Source organism: Onychostoma macrolepis, chromosome 11 (genome assembly GCF_012432095.1).
Source record: "Onychostoma macrolepis isolate SWU-2019 chromosome 11, ASM1243209v1, whole genome shotgun sequence".
Classification (NCBI taxonomy): domain Eukaryota; kingdom Metazoa; phylum Chordata; class Actinopteri; order Cypriniformes; family Cyprinidae; genus Onychostoma; species Onychostoma macrolepis.
Genome location: NC_081165.1, coordinates 4947392 through 4967243, shown reverse-complemented (window position 1 = coordinate 4967243; position 19852 = coordinate 4947392). Strand labels below are relative to the sequence as shown.

General features: G+C 37.4%; 1 protein-coding gene across 9 annotated transcripts in view; it reads left to right on the top strand.

Moving 5' to 3' along the window:
- The window catches only part of lrp1aa (low density lipoprotein receptor-related protein 1Aa), a 181307-nt gene that overhangs the window by 28240 nt on the left and 133215 nt on the right, over positions 1-19852 (top strand). For all 9 annotated transcript variants that reach the window (XM_058790831.1, XM_058790826.1, XM_058790825.1 and 6 more), the window contains exons 3-6: positions 6127-6264; positions 12655-12774; positions 13654-13782; positions 13967-14227. In XM_058790831.1, the coding sequence (XP_058646814.1) occupies positions 6127-6264; positions 12655-12774; positions 13654-13782; positions 13967-14227 (648 nt within the window). The remainder of the gene's footprint in view (positions 1-6126; positions 6265-12654; positions 12775-13653; positions 13783-13966; positions 14228-19852) is intronic.

Here is a 19852-nt window from a genome sequence, read left to right as displayed (position 1 = left end):
CACGTCCGATTCTCATTCATGATGTGAAATGGATTCTTGTTATGGATCATTAATCTCAGCTGGAAACCATGGACATCTAGGGAGGGACTGAGGAGAAACAATTGTTAAAGAAACACGTTAGTAATAGTTTCTGTGTTAAGGTCTATTGCTTGGTCTGACACACGCAATGGACAAAGCCTCTGTTGTGGGCCATAGTTGTGTTCTGTACGACATGAACTGTAACTGTGCTTGTGATTGCTTATGGAATCTAAAACAAATGTGCCCTTCTGACATCAGTTAGGGAATGTTTCATGTCTATGTAGAAAATTTTATTTGGCAAAAGAAGCTGTGATCACTGCTGATGATCCGTCTCATGTGTGGAAACGTTCTCATGTTATGTTTGGGCTGCTTTGTAGGTAATGAACAATTAAGGAGAGTAGTAAGACATGCATTGATCTTATTCACGCATGAATGCACCGGTGCTATTACATGCAAGAGTTGCCTGACATGGACAATTTGAGTTGTAGATTTCCCTGATATGAGTCTTGGAGGTCAGGTGTTGTGATATATTCAGAAAAATATACATTTAGCTAAATAGTATATAACCTTTACTATTGCTAAGTATTGAACTTTGATGCATATTAACTCATCCTGTACCATCTGACAACCTAAACCATGAGACTTGTTTAGTGTCTCAGACATGCAATTTTCACCTGGCAGACGGAAATATTCCACTTGCATTGAAGCAGAGACCTGAGCCATTTCTATGTGGCTTTAGCACACACCTTGTACTCTAATGGTGTGTTATACATTTGAACAATCAATTTTTCACCAGATCCCTGCCTGCTACCCTGATAAACATCATACTGTATCTGCCGAATCAGCTTTGGGTCTCAGTTTCAAAACACTGCTTTTATCAGAACGTATGTTTATTTACAGTGTATAGCATGAGGGCAATGACTCAACACACTTCAGTTCATATGTAGCTGATTGAAGATAAGCTAATTACAGCGCTGGCACTAGACAAGCCATTGCTAACTGTAATACTGTATCCCTCAGTGCATTGTGTTTAAAATGGGGTTGACCTTGTGAAATTGCAATTTTGATGTTTTTTGATCCATTATTTAGACTGAAATGTTGAGATATCGCACAAAAATGAAAAATCAACTTTTTTTCAGTGATAACTGGATGCCACACACTGAATTAAAATGCTGAGGGAGTAAAGCATACTATTTTGAAAAGATAGTAGACAGTATACAGTACAGTGCCTATGGGCCAGTATTCAGGAAGTAGTAGATAGTATTCCATTCTGAACACAGCCGGTGTATTGTCTGGCTGCATTATGGTTTGTTTTCCAGCCAGATGACAGTCAAGGATTTATTATATGGCTGAACAGTGGTGGGTTTGGGTAAACCACAGACTACAGAATAGAAACTAGTCTAAATTTGACCAAGTTGTACAGAGAAACTTCAGTGCTAAACCCTTTCACACATACACACACACATATATTTATTAAGTTTATTTTCGAGCCAATTTCTGTTGCTGTGTTTTAAATAAAACTGCCATTTTACAACATATCCATAATTACAATGCAGTAAGCTGATGACTTCAATTAATGGCTTTCCAGCAATGTTAAACAATAAAATGAATGAATTATGAAAAACAAAACAACTATCAAAACAACAAAGTATCAAAAATGTTGAGAAAGTGTAAAATACAAAAAACATTGTTTTGGCCCAAAAAATAGTAATTGAATAATATCAAATTATAATATATGTGCAGCTATTTATTTTATTTTCCACCTTATTATACGCTCCATGACACTTTGTGTGAATTATGGGTGTAACTGCTGTTAAGCTGTAAACAATCAGTGAAAGGCTCGCTCTATGAATGCAATAATACTTTATTTTTCTACTCACCCTTCAACCATCAAACATTAAAATGACATTTAAAAGTGTAAAAACATAAACAAGGTACTTTCAACAGGCCATGAATAACCCCAAAAGTGTGATTCTTTCCACAGCAATAACTGATGGGTGAAATATCACTGTGGCAATATATATATATATATATATATATATATATATATATATGTGTGTATTATGTAACATACGTTGTTCAGAAATGTTCATTAACTTCCTCATTGTGTGATACTATTTCAAAGTGATTTCCATCATTTTGACAGATGATAACTTGTATTTTCTTATGAAAACAAACAAACCTGGAAGGAGACGTGAGAATTTGAGGAGAAAAACATTCCTGTGAATTATTAATGGGATGTATTGTAAATTAAACTGGGAGAACAGACCACATATGTGCAGTATATGTTGTCTTTTTCATACTATTACAGCGGAATGCAAAGGGAAAAAAGAGCTTTTGCCATAGATATTATTGTTATAACATTTCACGTTAAAACACCAAGCGTTACGTTATTCTCATGATGGCTGAAAATAAAACATGAAGGAAAATGGACAGCTCATTCAGTCGAACAGACGGATAAGCTTTATTTGTAGGGCAACCTTATGATTTGAAATGATTCGTTTTGAATGGAAGTTCCCCAAACCGGAAGTGCCACCCATAATTCAAAACGCAGTAGGCTCGTCAGGAATAAGGTGGATTCAAAATGACAAAACGCATGTAACAGCCTGATATTTAATACAAATAAATACCTTTGTTATTAGAGCACAGTTCAGCCTTTCAGATAAAATCTGCCTTCACTAAATATTCGACCCTTGCCCTAAATTGTTTTACCTGGTTTGAGTTTTACTCATATGGAACTTCAAGCATCTGTTACCTATAAATAAGAGACATAAACTAGCTGTCAGCATGTGAAAGCTGCACTAGTGCGCTCCACATTCTGTCTTTATATTTCAAAATCTCACTCTTTGCCTCATTTGTCTGAGTGGCATGTGGTCTTGTCACAGGGGCCCCGGGTCACGTTCCCCATGTGATGGGTCTTATTCCAGAGTTTTCCATGTGGCTGAGGTTTTCTGACCGAGCGTTTCCCCTTCGACGAGAGTTTCCACCTCCGGATCCTCTGGAACGCCACATGTGATCATGATATTACAAGAGGCTTATGGTCTCAGCACACGCCTGTGCAAGGTGTCCACAATCTCTCACGCTTACAGGACCCTTGGGAGAGCAACAATTCCAAAGCTAGGCTTTCTAATGTCCCAGAACAGCTGCGGTTTTTAAGGTTTCAAACTATTTTGTAATATTATTCAAAGCTTCTTGCTCTAAAGACACGGCTTTCGGTGAGCTTTTTCCATAAACATCTAAAATGACAGAGCAGTAGGGAGTGTGTAAAGTGAATGAGTGTAAACTTGAAAATGAAAAGCAAACATGTCTGGCATTTTGTGTTACACATATGAACTAAATTATGAAGAATGAGGCATTGGAGATGCTTTTTGCTGTTGTACATGAGTTTGGCAAGATATATTGTCAGTGTTATTTTGTCAAAAGAGGTGGAAATGTAAATGACACCTGTGTTCTAAAGAACTTTTACCTTTCATTAGCTATTTAATATTACTGTTTTAATTACATTTACACAACTTATGAAGAAGAAGAATTTGACAAATTGCACAAAGCATATTTACTGTTTATAAAGGAATTACATTTAAGATGAGCTTTTTGTATGCAGTTATGACAAATTTGTGATTTCCATGCCTGAGAAATCAGAAATGAACAGAATCCTTTAAAAGTTATGGAAACACCATGGAATACTATTCATTTTTTCTCTAGTTATGGTCTGAAATTGCTAGAATTTGCTGTTTGTGTGAATGTATTTTAATTTGAAAATATGCATCTACTTCTTGAAAAGTTTAGAAAATTCATTGGCCAAAAGGTTGCGATGTCATAATTTACAGTAGTTTCAGGATTGGATGGAATGATGAGGAGTTTTGTAAGAAGGAGTCTGCCAATATTATTAGTTTAAAAGAGCAAGTAGACTCTCTATTATAAATAGAGTACATTTGGACACATGTCGGTACAAACTCTTCACAGTCTGCATGGTTTCTTTTGAGTAAAATCACTTAATGCCACGCCAAAATCTCAGACTGAAGGTTTTTCAAAAGACTTTCAAGGTTTTTTGTTTGTTTTTTTCTCGGAAAATGACTTTTTTAATGCATTTCCATTCAGATGTCAACAGCAAAGTTCAGAAAATCATGTTGAGTATCTCATCTCATGAGCTGTTTAAAATTCTGTGTAGACCTGCTGCCTCCCATATTCCCTCAGTCTCCTTCTGCCCTAAACACAAAGTCTTTTGAGAGACTGAAAAACATCACTGGACCCTTGCAGGACCCCTATCAGTTTCCCTTTGAACAATGTTAACCTTGACAGCCCAGGGGCGTATGGAAGATCCTCTCTCTGGTCTTCAGATTGCTATCAACATTTGCATTCTGCATGGATGTGTTTCTAGCTTTATACTAATGTCTGGACCTCTGAACACCCTACTGTCGAGATCTTGTAGTTGCTTTCTGGTTTGCTTTGGGAACAAGTTGGACAAAATAATGCTTTAACAAATCTTGAGGATTGCTGAGAGAAAGACTGATGTCCCCTAAGCCTCCTGCAGGACTTTTACACCTCCAGAATGAGGCAGAACACAGGCAGAAAAAAAAAAAATATTATATATATATATATATATATATATATATATTACAGATAGCACATTCCCAGATCTCAACGTATTTTAACTCCAACCTTCTGGCAGGCGCTACAGAGCACTAAGCACCAGAACAACAGAAAAAGAGCGGCAGTGTTACTAAATACTTTCACACGGGTTAAAGGGGTTTTGATGAAGGGGACCCCTGATGGAGAAGAAGACCCTAGTTTGGGGCTAGTTTTGAATAGCGGTTGCAATGGTTTTCTTTTGCAGACCTGACAACCCTGGTATTTAAGAAGCATTTAATAGGCTCTATCAACAGAACAAACACAACTACAAGCCAAGTATACATAGAATACTTAATTGTACTTTTCTCAAGAATATATTTCAATCAAAAAATTAAGTACAAGTATAGGTCAAATATACTTTTCTGTATACTCGTCAGTATAAATGTAAAGAATTTTTTTTCTCTCATAAAAAGACTGAAAGTATACTCTCTTAGTATACTGTAGCACACTTGAGCATAACCTCATCAAACTTTTGTCACCTGTTTTATCCTCTGGCAGGTGAATATAATAAAATAACAAATACGATTTGAGATATAAATCATGTTGGTAGTGCCCTAAAAGTTTCATACTCTGGTTTTTTTTTTTTTCTTTTCCGAAAATCACTAATACTTGCCTAAGCAAACATTACTAATGAGTTTGAACATTTCCTAAATCTTTCATTGGTTGAGCAAGAAGTTGACATGCCGCTCAAATAAACAGATAAATATTCTGAAAGTGCCAAAGACTCACTTCAAGATGTCAACCTACCAATATAGTAGACTGAAACTGGGATATGAGAATGTATTTTGACAGAAACTGTACACATCCGCTCCCACACGCTTCTTAAAAACCTTTGTCATAGCATACTAAAGCAGCGACTTAATACAGCACTGCTGATATGTGTTTGTACTGGCGCTGTATTCATGATCTCATCTGTAAACTAGACGTTCATGGAACATTTGTTGTTTTAAACTCTGCTGTGTTGCATCATCTTTCTGCAATAACACGTTCGCTCATTTCTGGTCAATAATTTGGGGACTTTTGGTCCGTTTTCACTCCACGCCCAGTGTTCTGTCCACTCCAGAGCGGACGAGAGCCCAGACACACAAATACAGCTCATCCAGTGACTCAGAGACAAACACATGACTGCACACTTATGGACACAGTCATAATAAAACCATAAACTGAGATATTTAACCCTGCCGTGTTTGAAAGCAAGAAAGAAAATTTATATGAGGTTAAAAAAGAAGCATTTTTGGATTGTTACAGGAAACAGTTTCTAAAATAACACATGCCAGTAAATTGAAGTATTCTTTCTAAACATTTCCCCTACACTTTAAACGTATGAATTCTTGTTTCAGGGTTAACATGCGGCACATAATGCTATTGAGCCATTTCAGCATATCACCTCGAGGTTTTGATGCAATCAAAAGTAAGATGCTTTTGAGGCACTTTCGTAGTATCATGGTCTTTATGCTTTTGTTATCTGCTTTCTCTCAGGTCCTCATAACCGTGTGTCGCGGTGTCCTCCCAATGAACATCAGTGTCTGGGATCGGACTTGTGTGTTCACATGAGCAAGCTGTGTAACGGCGTCCCCGACTGCACTGATGGAGGAGACGAGGGGCCGCACTGCAGAGGTAATGACTACAAACATCCTCATATACACACTCCACATTTCAAGAGAAAAGAAGTAGCAGGCTGTGGGTCTTTTTTTTGTGGATAACTCTCTTCATGTTTTTGTGTACTAGTGAATAAAGAAGTTAATAGCCTAACAAAACTCCTGTATCTAAATCTCACTAATCAACTGCCAGTCTCATTTAGTTAGCAGCACTTCCCTGTAGAAAGAACACAAAGCTGGATGGGCTCTATCACTATCACTAAGTCTGGGCCTTTATCACACCTGTTTGTGGAAACTAGCCATGCTGCAGTCAAAACTTCTGATAAAAAATTGTTGACGCTCACAAGGCTGGGAAACATTAGAGATGTATCTGTGAAAAGTTTGGTGTCCATCAGGGAGATAGTTGGAAGAAATTCAGCACCATTCCTGCCAAAAAGTGACCATCCATGAGCGAGATGTATAATATTCCAGAAGATCACGATCAGGGTAACAAGGATCTACGGGTGTCTCTTGCATTGGCTTCAGACAAACACTGAACATGAATGATGTGCACAGCAGGATACTCCAGCAAGGAGGAAGCCACTTCTCTCCAAGAAGAACACTATTGCCTGTCTAAAGTTGGCCAAACACCACAAGGATAAGCCAGAAGACTACTGGAAGCATTGATTTGTTTATGGATGAGTCCAAAGTAAAACAGCTTGGTTAAGAAAAATTACATTTGGCAAAACCAATACGCCACATTCAATCGCAGCAACCACATCCCAACTGTAAAGCACGGGGATGGCGGTATAATTATTTGGTTTGTTTAATTATTTGCTTTCCTGCCTCTGGACCGGGACAGATTGCCATCATTGATGAAACTATGAATGCTTTGTTATTGCATTTTATGTAACTGTGTGACCACAACCCAAAATAAATAAATAAACCAACAAATAAATAAATAAATAAATGTCGAAATATGTAAGACATAGGTTATTCATTGAATCATTCAGTCAACAAATTTGTTGAATTCATTCATGTACAAAACAAGCGACTGTCTTTATGAGTGAGTCTCTGTATGATTCACTTAACTGATATCAGAAACGCTCATCTATTCTGGAATGGAACACCACTACTGTTTGTTTTTCAGTAGTTAGTCATTGGTTGATCCTTCAGTTGGAACTATTTCTGTTGGCAAATTGAAAATAAGCAATAACTTTCAATTTTGTGTCTGAAACGCAAGTTACTCAATATTAACTTCTTGTTTATTGAACTGTTGAACTTAACCAGTATCACACTAGCAATCATGCTGTTTGTTGGAAAATCTGCTGATTTCCCCCTAAAATGTACAATGTTTTATAGGGATGCACCGAATGTTTGGCAACCAAGCCAACAAATAAGCGAAAAGACCGAAGAAATTGTACCGAACACTGACGTGACGCGATCAAATAGAGGCCCGCACTAATGCAGCAAACACGTCTGCAGTGTGACAGTATTTAAAACTGTCAGGGAAAGACGCAAAAATCATTACAAGCACAAAGCACAGACAGCACCTCATGTCTCCGATGGATGCTGGTTCCTGTGATGATTGAAATTGCGAAATGGCCTCAAACGATTAGTAAATAAACTGCAGAATGTTATGTTTTCAAATACACGCACAAATTGCAAGTATTCAAACAGCGCTGCACGAGCTCACGGCGCCAGGGTTCAAAGTCACTGTTACTGAAACACTGTTACTCGTCATTTGCTCAGTAACATTTTTATTAGGTTTTTTTTGAAAGGCATGTGACAATGTGATACGTGAGACAAACCTCTTTTATAAATCTGCTGCTGTCAACAAAAAGAAGCACTGAGGTCTTCCTGAGGGTTTCTGCCAAAATAAAAGCTCCATCAACATTCATAAATAAATGTTAGTATTGTAAATTTACTGTTTTTTCTGTAAAATGAAATAAAAAGGTAGGACAATAATAATGATAATAATAATTACCTTACAACAGCTGTATTAATACATTTATTATAACATTCACCAATAGTGTTCAAATTGGGATCTGTAAATATTCTAATATTTTAAAAGACGTCTCTTCTGCTCAGCAAGGCTGCATTTATTTGTACAGTAGAAAAATACATGCCTGATGAATGGCTACTTGAATGATCAAGAGGGGGGTCTCAAAAATGGACAAAAAATATTATTGTACTAACTTATTAAGTTAAACTGTGCTTTGTTGGTATAATGTCTGATAGAATGTAAAAAAAAAAAAAAAAGTTCAGTGTTAAGTACATTTTTTTAAATTGTTGTTTTGTAATTGATTTTTTTTTTTTTTTTTCTAAAGCAGGCCAAAACAGTAAAAAGCACATTTTGGCGGAATACCGAACAGGCCTTCGGCCTTCAGCCCATCGTTTCATTTTGTTTGGCTTCGGTGCATCCCTAATGTTTTATGACACTTTATATGCAGTTATAAAGATTTTTAAGATCTGATCTCAATGTAGTTCAAATAGTGTATACAAGGAAAGGAACATTCTTAATGGGTTTTCATATGCGATTAACCTTGATTTACCTTTTGTCTATTTTAGCTTCACCCCCAAATGCAACAGTTGTTCACTCTCTTTAGGGACTAGTGGGTAAACTCTAGTGAGGTGACACAAACCTGCCTGGACATAAACACACAGGCGAGGTGACGGAGGACAATAAACCAGAACATAGCACCCTACACAAACTGTTCTAAATAATGAGTTGGTATATCATAAAACTGTATTCCATTGGATTTCCTTACCCTAAATCTGGTAGGCCTATAATAATTATTTATATTTTCATTATTCGTTATTTGTATTATTTATCCATGCATGTTCATGACCTATCCATAAATTAAGGAAAGAAGGTCATATATTCACTGGCAGTACAGTAGTTTGAACTGAAGAGAGTTTGTAAGCAAAAGAAAAAGTGTGCAGTACAGCACCTAAAATACAACACAAATCAACATTTTCATAACATTACATTTGCTGTGTACTGAAAAGGTTCACAAACAATGTTTATGTTGATAATCTCTTACTAATTTGCCTATAAATATCCTTGCCAAGTTATCTTATCTGATGTGAATAGCAATCATTATGTCTCAGCATGGTATAGCTAACTTACGTAACATTATTTTAAAACAATTGCAGTCAAAACAACAATGACATACGTACAAGCTGTTAGGTCACACTTTTAGATATTCATCTTTTGTTATTTAGGGATTTTTGATGTTGTTAGTAACATCTTATAAGGCGATCATCTGTAACGATGGGTTAAGCCATCAACAAAACAATGCAAGCCAAAACTAAACAATCCTCCTCCGCGAGTTACTTGTAATTTTAGGTTTTTACATTTTATTTTTGTGTAACACACAGTTTACCACAGTCCCACTCCACATACCGTGTCCAGTTTTAGGGATTGCTTGAGATTTTGTTATTGCCTGTTTATTCGCTGATGTTGACATCAGAGCTGCTGATTTTCTCTCTTAACTCCAGCCTCAGCCACAGGTCTGTCTGAGGAGATAAAATAAATATCTGGGTGAAATATCTTTTAACAAAAGATTTACTCTTAAAAATGGTGTTTCAGGAGCATGAGAGATGAGTGCAGACAGTCTAGCCCTTGTAATGTTTGTGTGGCTGTATGTAATGATGCTGGAAAGCACTTTGGTCAATGGCAGTTGTTTTAAGTGTGCTAGTTGTTTTTAATGCACACACACACATCTCAATAATCGCCTTCTGTGTGAATAAATATTAATATTAATATATAATTTAGAATGACAACAGTTGCATTTCTCAGTATGCACTTATGTCTTTAAAGTCAAACTCTAGTATGTAATGGCCACTTTTCATGACCTAATAAAACAGATTCATTAATATAATTACATATTGTTTCTACATTATGAGTAGCTTTGTAAACTGCAGTTGTACAGTGGCTTCCCAGCGCTGTCCAATGGCAGAAGCAGTGAATTTAAACTGCCTCCCTCCATAAAATGCATTTTCTCCAAATTTGAATTGCTTGATTATCAAATTCGTGATTTGGAAACACGCTATTAGCTCTGCACAGCTTCATGTATGAGGACATGTGTCACTTTAGATATCAATACAGAGTCAGCCATTGAAACTGAAGACTATGCGATCTGACCTTATACCTTGAGGAACAGTAAATCTATGACAACAGTTCAGTGGTCAGCAGAAGGCGCATTAGTCTGGAACAGACATTACTGGCTCAGAGTTTGATGTTTGAAGCCTCAGTATGTTACAGACTAAATGCAGCTTAAAAAATCATTTTCCCAATGTGATATTTTCATAACTTAATGTGGAAAAAACACTTTTAGAGTGATATGATTTGTTAATTGAACAACTGGTTGACCAACATGGGTTTTTTCATTTAACATTTATGCATTTGAGAGATACTTTTTTAAATCAAAGCTAAATGTATGAAACAGTTTTGACAATATTCACATCACCTGCAAATCAAAATTCTGATCTTGGCATTAGTGCTATGCTGTACAGTTTGAGCATGAGGAACATTTTTCATTTCGGTGGATAGGCTATATACAGGCAGGCTATATATAGAGAACAAAATGACCAATATCTGATATATGGACATTTATTGCACACAAATTTTGTGTCATCAGGTATGTGAAAGGTGAAACACAGAGTGATGTAAATTTGTGAAAAGTGTTAACCCATCAGAGTACTTGTGTGTTACCATAGTGTGGTGAAATGTGAAGTTAAGGCAAAATCCCTGTCAAATTTCCATTCAATCCTCTTAAGGATTAGCAATGAAGAAATTACTTCACATGTTCAACTTTGCATGCTTACATTCATCCACACACATACCTACACGAAAATCAAAACACACACTCACTTATTTTATTCTGTGATTGTATATCGACACATAATGTGTGTTGGTAGCTCTGTCCCAAAACCTATTGAGCTACCTCACTGCTTACTACCAACACAGGCAGTTGTCTTTTAAGGCAGCATCCCATCTGAAACGGAACCTCAAAAGTAACTGATTTGGAACCCCGTTGATAGGCAGCAGCTCCATGTGCCACCATTAGCATATATGTATGGAAATTTTGGAAAAGTGTTCGTCAGAAGTGGGCTTATGATGCCTTAAAATGCGTCATGTGTACATAGCTCACTGTTTTTTGGACTAAACATATGATTGCACTGACAAATCCACTAAGGCTGTCTACAAGGAGCCGTTAGCATATTAGCTTAGCTGCTGTGAGCTGTTGATGCAGTTCATCTAGAGGCTCATTTATTTCTGACTGAACACTCATGTTTGCGGCGTCCCCTGAGCTCTAGGACAGGTGTGTGTGTGTGTGTTGTTAACATCACTCCTGTTCACCGCCTGCTGAGGTACCAGGTGCTGTTATTTCATTTCAGTCACTCTGTGGTTTGTCAAATCGGTCAAAGATGCCATTTTGTGGAAAACTGGATTTTTCTTACTGTGTTTACATAAATTACTTCAATGTTTTGTGAAGGCATACTCATACTCTACATTCATAGCCAAAAACTCTAGTCCAGCCAGACATTGTTAAAACCATGGGCTTATTTAGCCCACATTTACAACACCCATTTAGTGTTCAGCAACTCTATCTTCGTTTAAGAAAAGTCTGTAAAACATGGGGCCTAATTTACCGTGTTAATATAATGATATGTATTGAATTGTTCATGTTTTACCTGTATTTTGAATTATGCATTGCAATGTGTTGTGTTTTGGGGTAAAAGGAAATGTCCGTAAACCTAATGGATAATATCCTGGCAGAAAATTACCAGTACCATTTCTATTTTTCTACAGATTTTTTTTTCTTACCATGCTGATAACCTACAATGGCACATTTATACAGTATAGAAGTCTTAAAGGTACAATAGGTACAGCCTGGTTAATTCTAAGACATCTTTAGTTAAAAAAAGATCCAAGTTCACTTGAGCAGGAACGGATAGATTTTTATTTTTATTTTTCCAAATACCTAAAGAGGTCTTTATAAATTTTATATATAGTTAAATGTTTGTATATTTGAAATGGGGAACAATGTGGCTGATAAAACAAAAAATATAAAATGAAATAAAAAAGTGAACTTTGGTGAATTACTGTATATTAGATGTTAGTTTAATTCTAGTGCTTTTAGTCTAGAATTTACTGCATTGTCATTCAGTAAGTGATGAAAATCTGTTACTACATTAGGTAAAAACAAAACTCATGAGATTTTGTATATCATATTCTTTTATTTGATACATGTCATTTGCCTTTTAGACATATGTCAAATATTTTTAGTTGTTGTTTTGAACTTTGCGGTCTTCATGAAGTCTCTGTAGTGAGTGTTGATGGGCAGTGTGAGTCAGTGTGTTTGGTAATAGATTGTTGTGTTGTTTGACCTCTAGCCGTCCTCTGCTCTGATCTCTGTAGAATTGGCGCTCAACTGTACTCTCACTGGTTGCCAGGACAACTGTGCTGTCACACGCACTGGCCCCATGTGCTACTGCAAGAGCGGCTACGAGATCAGCCAAGATGGAAAGACCTGTAAAGGTCAGTTGCATTTACACACACTTTCATGAGTATAGACTGCTATGAATGCAAAAATATAGACTTACATCTGAGAGAGATAGTGGATTATTTTAATGGTATGAGTATAATCAATATTAATACTTAAAAAGATGAACAACAGCATAGAATTTAAAACGTAGAATTTTAAATCAGGTATCTTGTCAGGAAAAAGTACAGTCAGCTGGTCATTGTCACCAAATATTTTTAGCATATTTGATTATTGTTGTTTTTTAAGATTATAACAGTCTGAGTATACATTATTGTGTATATTACATGGCCACTAAACAAATAATTACATAAATGTACAATTATTTTATTGTTAAATATGAGCTAACATAAGCAAATTATTTGATGCTTATGTCATGCCACCCTGGTTTGCTAACAATGGTTAACTAAATTAGTTGAGGTGAACTAATGATGAACAATACTTCTACACCATTTTTCCTTATTTTCCAATAAAAATGTCCACATATCCCTAAAACAAGTTTTACTGTAGAGACAAAACTGTTAAAAAATTCATTAGCAATTCTTTCTTGTACTACTTGCATTGTAAATCTAGTATATGATTAAGTTCTGTTTCTACATTGAGTAAAAACTTATGAGATTTCCTATATCATATGCTTTCATTTGCTATATTTAATTTGCTTTTAGACTCCTTTTTTAACTCTGCAGTCTTCATAAAATCTCTTTTGGGAGTGTTAGCTAAAATATCTAAGATAAATCTCTTTATCTTTATATACTAACATTGTTTTGCTTCTCTGAAAGTAATTTTTAAGGGTGCTTAAATATTTCATTAGAAAACAAGGCAAAACATTATATATACATATATATTAATCTTTCATTGTGTCTGTGTGGGTTCAGATTTTGATGAGTGTACGGTGTACGGCACCTGCAGTCAGACGTGCACAAACACAGACGGCTCGTACACCTGCTCCTGTGTGGAAGGTTATCTAGTTCAACCAGACAACCGCTCCTGCAAGGCCAAGAACGGTAAGACAAACATAACAGTCCAAGATAAGATAAAGTAATGCTTCTCCATTTCTGTTTCCCACACATATATGTATCCGCATCAGCATCAGCATCAGCATCAGCATTATCCAACACTTTAATTCATTATTATTGGCTGAACTGTAATTAAATTTGAGATGAACCAGATGTCTTCCTCTTGCTGTAGTGCCTGTGGATCGTCTCCCTGTCTTACTGATCGCGAACTCTCAGAACATCCAGATCACGTCTCTGAGTGGCTCCAGCAGCCCATCACTCTACATAAGCACAAAACAGACCACAGCCATGGACTTCCTGTATGCGCAGGAAACAGTATGCTGGATCAATGTAGGCGACTCCCCCGCGGGCACGCGACTAAAGTGCGCTAAGATAACAGGACTCAAGAGCTTCACAGATGAGAGAACCATCAACATCTCCCTCAGCTTACACCGTAAGTCACGCTGCTCTGATTTCACAACTCAAACCACATTCCTCACTCAGGGATGTTATAATTAAGGAAATTCATGCAAATCTTGGAGACGTTGCCACAGTTCTTCTGGATTTAGTCTGTCTCAGTTTGTTCTGTTTCGTCATGTTATTCCAGACAGACTGGATGATGATGATCAGATCAGATCTCTGTGTGGAGCACAACAATCTCACTGGATTATTACAATTAATGACAAAATGATGTCAAAATGTAAACTGATATTTCCTGCTGACACACTACAGTAAAAAATAGAAATAACTGACTTAAACACATTTTTCAGCTGCTGAAAATACTAGTGTTCTAATAATTTTGGCCACCACTGTCAGGGGCGGTGCCAGAGAATTTTGAACGCAGGTGCTGAGAGGGTGCGAGATCAATGACTGGGGGAGCTGGGCAATCAATAGCAAATATGACCAAAACATGTTGTTGTTATTATTATTTTTTATATAGGCATTGTATATAGGCGCATTTCAAATGTTTATGAGGAGTGGGAGTATTATCGCGTAGCCTACTGTATGACATGGGGGCATTCGCGCAATAATTTTATTTATTTATTTTTTTTCCTGAGGAATGAGTTTAAAATACTCCTGTCATTTTTGGATGTGCTTTCTGTCACCTCATGCAGTCTCCGTGAATGGAGCGCTCACAACAATGAACCAGTTCACAGACATAACAAATAAATTTGCAGAAATCTTGAAAACCTATTAAAAAAAAAATAAAAATCTTCTCTGATTATGTAGTATAGGTGCATTAGGCTTGCTGCAACGGTGTTGGCGGTAAAGCACCGTCCCTCACCGTCATTTTGATTTTTTTTAATAGTAATAAAAATACTTTAGTTCAGTTTAGAGAACAGACACAACAATTAGAACTAAACGCGGCTGCTCAATGCAGCACACTGAACGAACGACAGTCGCGCATCACAGATCAGATTTCATTTATCACGTGAGAAGAGTGAGTCGAGCTGACTGACAAGAGTGAGGTGAGACAGACAAGACGATGGCAGAAGAGTTTCAAAACGAAATGTAAAAGCACCTGTTTTAATAAAAAATTTTGGATTTTGGAAAAGCCCGTTGACCTGCCATTTAGCCTAAGGTGATATTGGAATTTTTTTTTTTTTTTTTTTAACATTAGTTTCTCATTTATTTGGTTCCACAGTATTTGCTGATTTTTATTTTATTTAAACTGTGTGATATGTTCTACATTGTATTTTGTTGCTTGAATTGAATTCAGTAAGAGTAAGCAACAGCACGCACATCGATCTCAAATGGGTGCTTGACTAAAAAACAAGTATAAGTATATTAAAAATGCAAAGTCGGCAACACCAAAGTTACGTTTCGAGCGAATTTTTTATACTTTTGGAGCTTTGGTGTTGCCGACTTTGCATTTTGAATTGAATTCAAGCAATTGATGCCGAATTTACTGCTAATTTAAAAGTGAAAGTAAAATGCGCACGGTGCTTTTACAAGCTATTTAAGCAAAGGAAAGTGGGAAAACTCAAACAAACTAAAAACAAACAACTGCTTGATGCCAAATTGATGCAAATTTGAAAGTGAAAGTAAAATGTGCACGGAGCTTTCACAATTTATTTAAAACTGAATGAAAGCGAGGAAAAGAGGGAAAACTGAAATGCGCTTGAGTGCGGAATAGGCTATAATACGCCTAAATGCCTATATTAAAGGATGGTTTAGGTTATTATACAAATCAATTTAATATAAATGTGTGACTAGTTGACTAGAAAAATCTTTAGTCGGGGGCAGGCCTACTTGGCACAATTGAACAGATCCATTTTTAAAATAAAATGCTGACATTATGTGCGACTGCAAATCATGTCACATTGTAGCCTATTGCATTGCTTCGCGTCGTGACCGCATCACCACCTCGGGTGTGCATTATTTTTCTAATAATCCAATGGCCTGTCGTCAATTATTCCTTACATCAGATATTGGAAAAAAATCCAATATTGTGCATCCCTACTTTCAAGGCTTGTCGAATGGACAGGAATGGAGGATTCATTAAAAATATCTTTACTAGAGTTTCTACAAGCAACAAACGTCTTGTTTTTGAAATTACATGAAGGTGAATAAATGATGACAGCGTTTTCAAGTCGTTATTTACTGATTATCTTTCCTTCCAGCATATCTTTCAAATCTCATTCAGTGCAATGATATTTACAATTATATTCATTTGTATTGCAGATGCTTTTATCCAAATAATTAACATTACTAGCATTGCATTAGTTTAAGAGACATTTGAGAAAATGTCTCTGTTAAGCATGCAACCTTGGTTCCCCGAGAAGGAGAATGAGATGCTGCATTTACGATGATGCTATGGGAACACCTTCAGCATGTGCCAGTGTTTGAAGCATGTGTGCAAACATGGCAATGAAATTGGTTGACGATAGCCACATGACAGAATATGACATGCTGGCAATGCCATAAAAGGGCATCTACGTCATGGAATCCCCAGATTGTAATTGTCTGAAGGAAGTCGTGCAGACGTGCCTGAAGTATGGCAACATGACGCAGCGTCTTGTTCTGCTTCTCAGGGAACCGAGGTTACATGTTTAACCGTGACGTTTCCCATCAAAGTGGACATTCTACGCTGCGTCGATGATGATGCTATGGGACCGGTAATACCCACTGCTCCATACTGAACAAATGCCTACCCACTGTGTTGTATAAGTTCAACAAATGAGACTGGCCGTGATTAAAAATTGCCATACTGTTAACCTAGTGACCAGGAGCTATAGGCCCAAGGCTTGACATCAGCATCTTAACCCCAGATAGCCAACCCTGACCCAGGTTTGAAGACATCCAGGTGTACCATAACTGTTACGCCCTGGAAAAGGAGGAGCCATCTTTGTTATCCCAACCTGTTATCCCACCTCTCAACCTCTGGTACCAGCTCCAGGGGTAAACCGAATGAAAGTGAACGCATATACCGTATTGACCCGACTATAAGACAATGTTTTTTTCTTGGAAATACATCTGAAAAAACGTGGTCATCTTATATTCAAGGTCTAGACTTTGACATGTCAATAATACACCCACAACAATCGGTGGCGCCAAAAACGCCCTCCAAGACCCTTACATGGAAAAATGCCTCAAACGAATGGGGCGCAATATTGACAAACACCCATTCCCATGATCTAAAATTTCCTTGTGAGTCACCAGATGCAATAGTCTCCATAGCTATATGGGTAGGATACATCCCAACAGAGGGATCACACCAGCATCTACAAGCATCACCACTAGGTGGATGCTAAAAGAAAGGGAAAGCTGGCACAAGCTGCCTATCCCCCCAGTTGCTTGAAAGGCACATCTCTACTACCTCTACCTTCCCCAACAGCAAGAATGTGGCCTGAGTGAGGCGGTGGGAGGCAACTAAATTAATATTCCCTTTGTAATCTCTCTGTAAAGAATATCTCCATAACATACCACCTCAGCCTGGAAAATAATACTGCAGAGATGGGAATAAGAGGGAGAATGCAAACGGTAAATTCGGCTACATCCTCAAGCAGCATAACGGCTGCAAGAGTAATAACATTAACAGAAAGAGCAACACTCAACCTCAATCTGTGAAAGTGACATGGGAGAGAGCCACGCTAAACCTCAACCAGTACATATAATCATATCATCAACCAGCATATATAAATATACTGTATATAATGCTGTGAGCAAAATAGGGAGAGAGCACAGCTCAACCTCAACCGAAATATGCAATCATAAACCAACCAGCATATAAATCTATATGCAATGCTATGAAAAATGAGAAATAACAGGAGAGAGTGTCGCTCAACCTCGACCGGCATACATTATATTGTATTGGGTATTGACTATTAGCATATAAATCCATGCAGGTATATTGAACAGGCTACCACTTTTATTATTCTGATGCTATGTAAACCACATTTCCTTTATTTTCAGGTAAATCAACATTTCATTCATATTATATAAATAATACAGCACACCTGTTAAATGTGTAAAAATCTACAATGCGGTATAATACTGTGTGGCATAGTAAACATAAGCACAGGCTCACAGACTTGACATTTATGGATTTATTTATAAATAATGCACGTAACTTCATAAGTAGGCTACTAAATTTGCTTCAGTGAAAATGAATTATTTAAAATACAGTTTTTTGGGGGTTTTTTTCGCTGACTGTAGCCGTCAATTGTAACCCATTGGCAAGGCAAAGCTGACTACTATTTGCGAAAATGCGCTTGTATTCGTTTGATATTGTGGTTAAAGTGCCACTCAGTGAGCAAAAGCTGCAAATGTATCTTGCAGATGCGGGGTTGGCTCATTCTAGGTGAGTACCATCTGTATATATTTACAGTGCATTCAGAAAGTATTCAGCACCCCTTCACTCTTTTTTATTTTTGTTATGCTGCAGCCTGATACTACAATTGTTTGAATTATTATTTTTTTCTCATTAATCTACACTCCGTACCTCATAATGACAAAGTAAAAACAGAATTTTAGAAATGTCTGTAAATTTATTAAAAAGAAAAACACTGAAATATCACATTTACATAAGTATTCAGACCCTTTGCAACAACACTTGAAATTTAGCTCAGGTACCTCCCATTTCTCTTGATCATTGCTGAGATGTTTATACACCTTGATTGGAGTCCACCTGTGGTAAATTAAATTGATTGGACATGATTTTGATACATTTGATGCATTTATTAGGAGTTATTAGGAGATACTCAAAGAAGTGGGATATATTACAGATGCTGTTTGAGGATGTTAGTTATTTGAGTTTGAGTGAATGCTGATTGAGATGGAGTGGTGCTCTCTCCCTCTTAGTTCTCACAGCATGCACACATATCAGGGCAGTCCCAAGCTGGCACCAGGCCCCCCTTAGTCCATTAATGACATTGCGTTCCTTGGGTAGGATTGGTGGACCCCCTCAGTCCGTTCGAGATCACATTCCAGTTACTGGAGGACCAGAAACCACAGATGCCACTCCATAGCCACCATAGCTCAGAGAGAACGGCAAATGGAACGAGCCTCCTGCTTTGTGGCACGGAGGGCAAGGTTTGTGGTGTGGTGGAGCTTCTGGAGTCGTACCCTTGCCTTGTCTTTATCAAGGGCCTTCAACAGGTCAGCTTGGTAAGCTTGCAACACTGCTGGGATGTGCAATTCTCCACCAGCCTTGCTGGCCGCCGTGTATGCTTTGCCTACCAGCCGAGATGTTCTTGGCACAGCTTGTAAGGCAAAATGGTAGTCTTTAGTGTGGTTGCTGTGCCAGGAGATAGATAGCCTGAAAGCATTTCCTCCACCTGGGGCAACCTCACATACCAGTGTTCACTTATCTTCTTGATGTTAGTGTACTCAGATGAAGGGGGAGTAAACAAATGGGCCGAAAAAGTTTATTCCATGACTTCATGACCTCATTGGGTGAGACTCACAGGAGGAGGAGGTTTATGACCTGTGAGGAACCACTCATCCAGCTTACCTGGATGGTTCCTCTCTCGCCGCTATTCAGTCACTCAAACTGTCTGTGCGTGAGTCATAACCTCCAAGAACTCCTCGTGTTTGGGGATCTGGGAGGAGGCGAGCTTGCTGACATCTGCCTTTA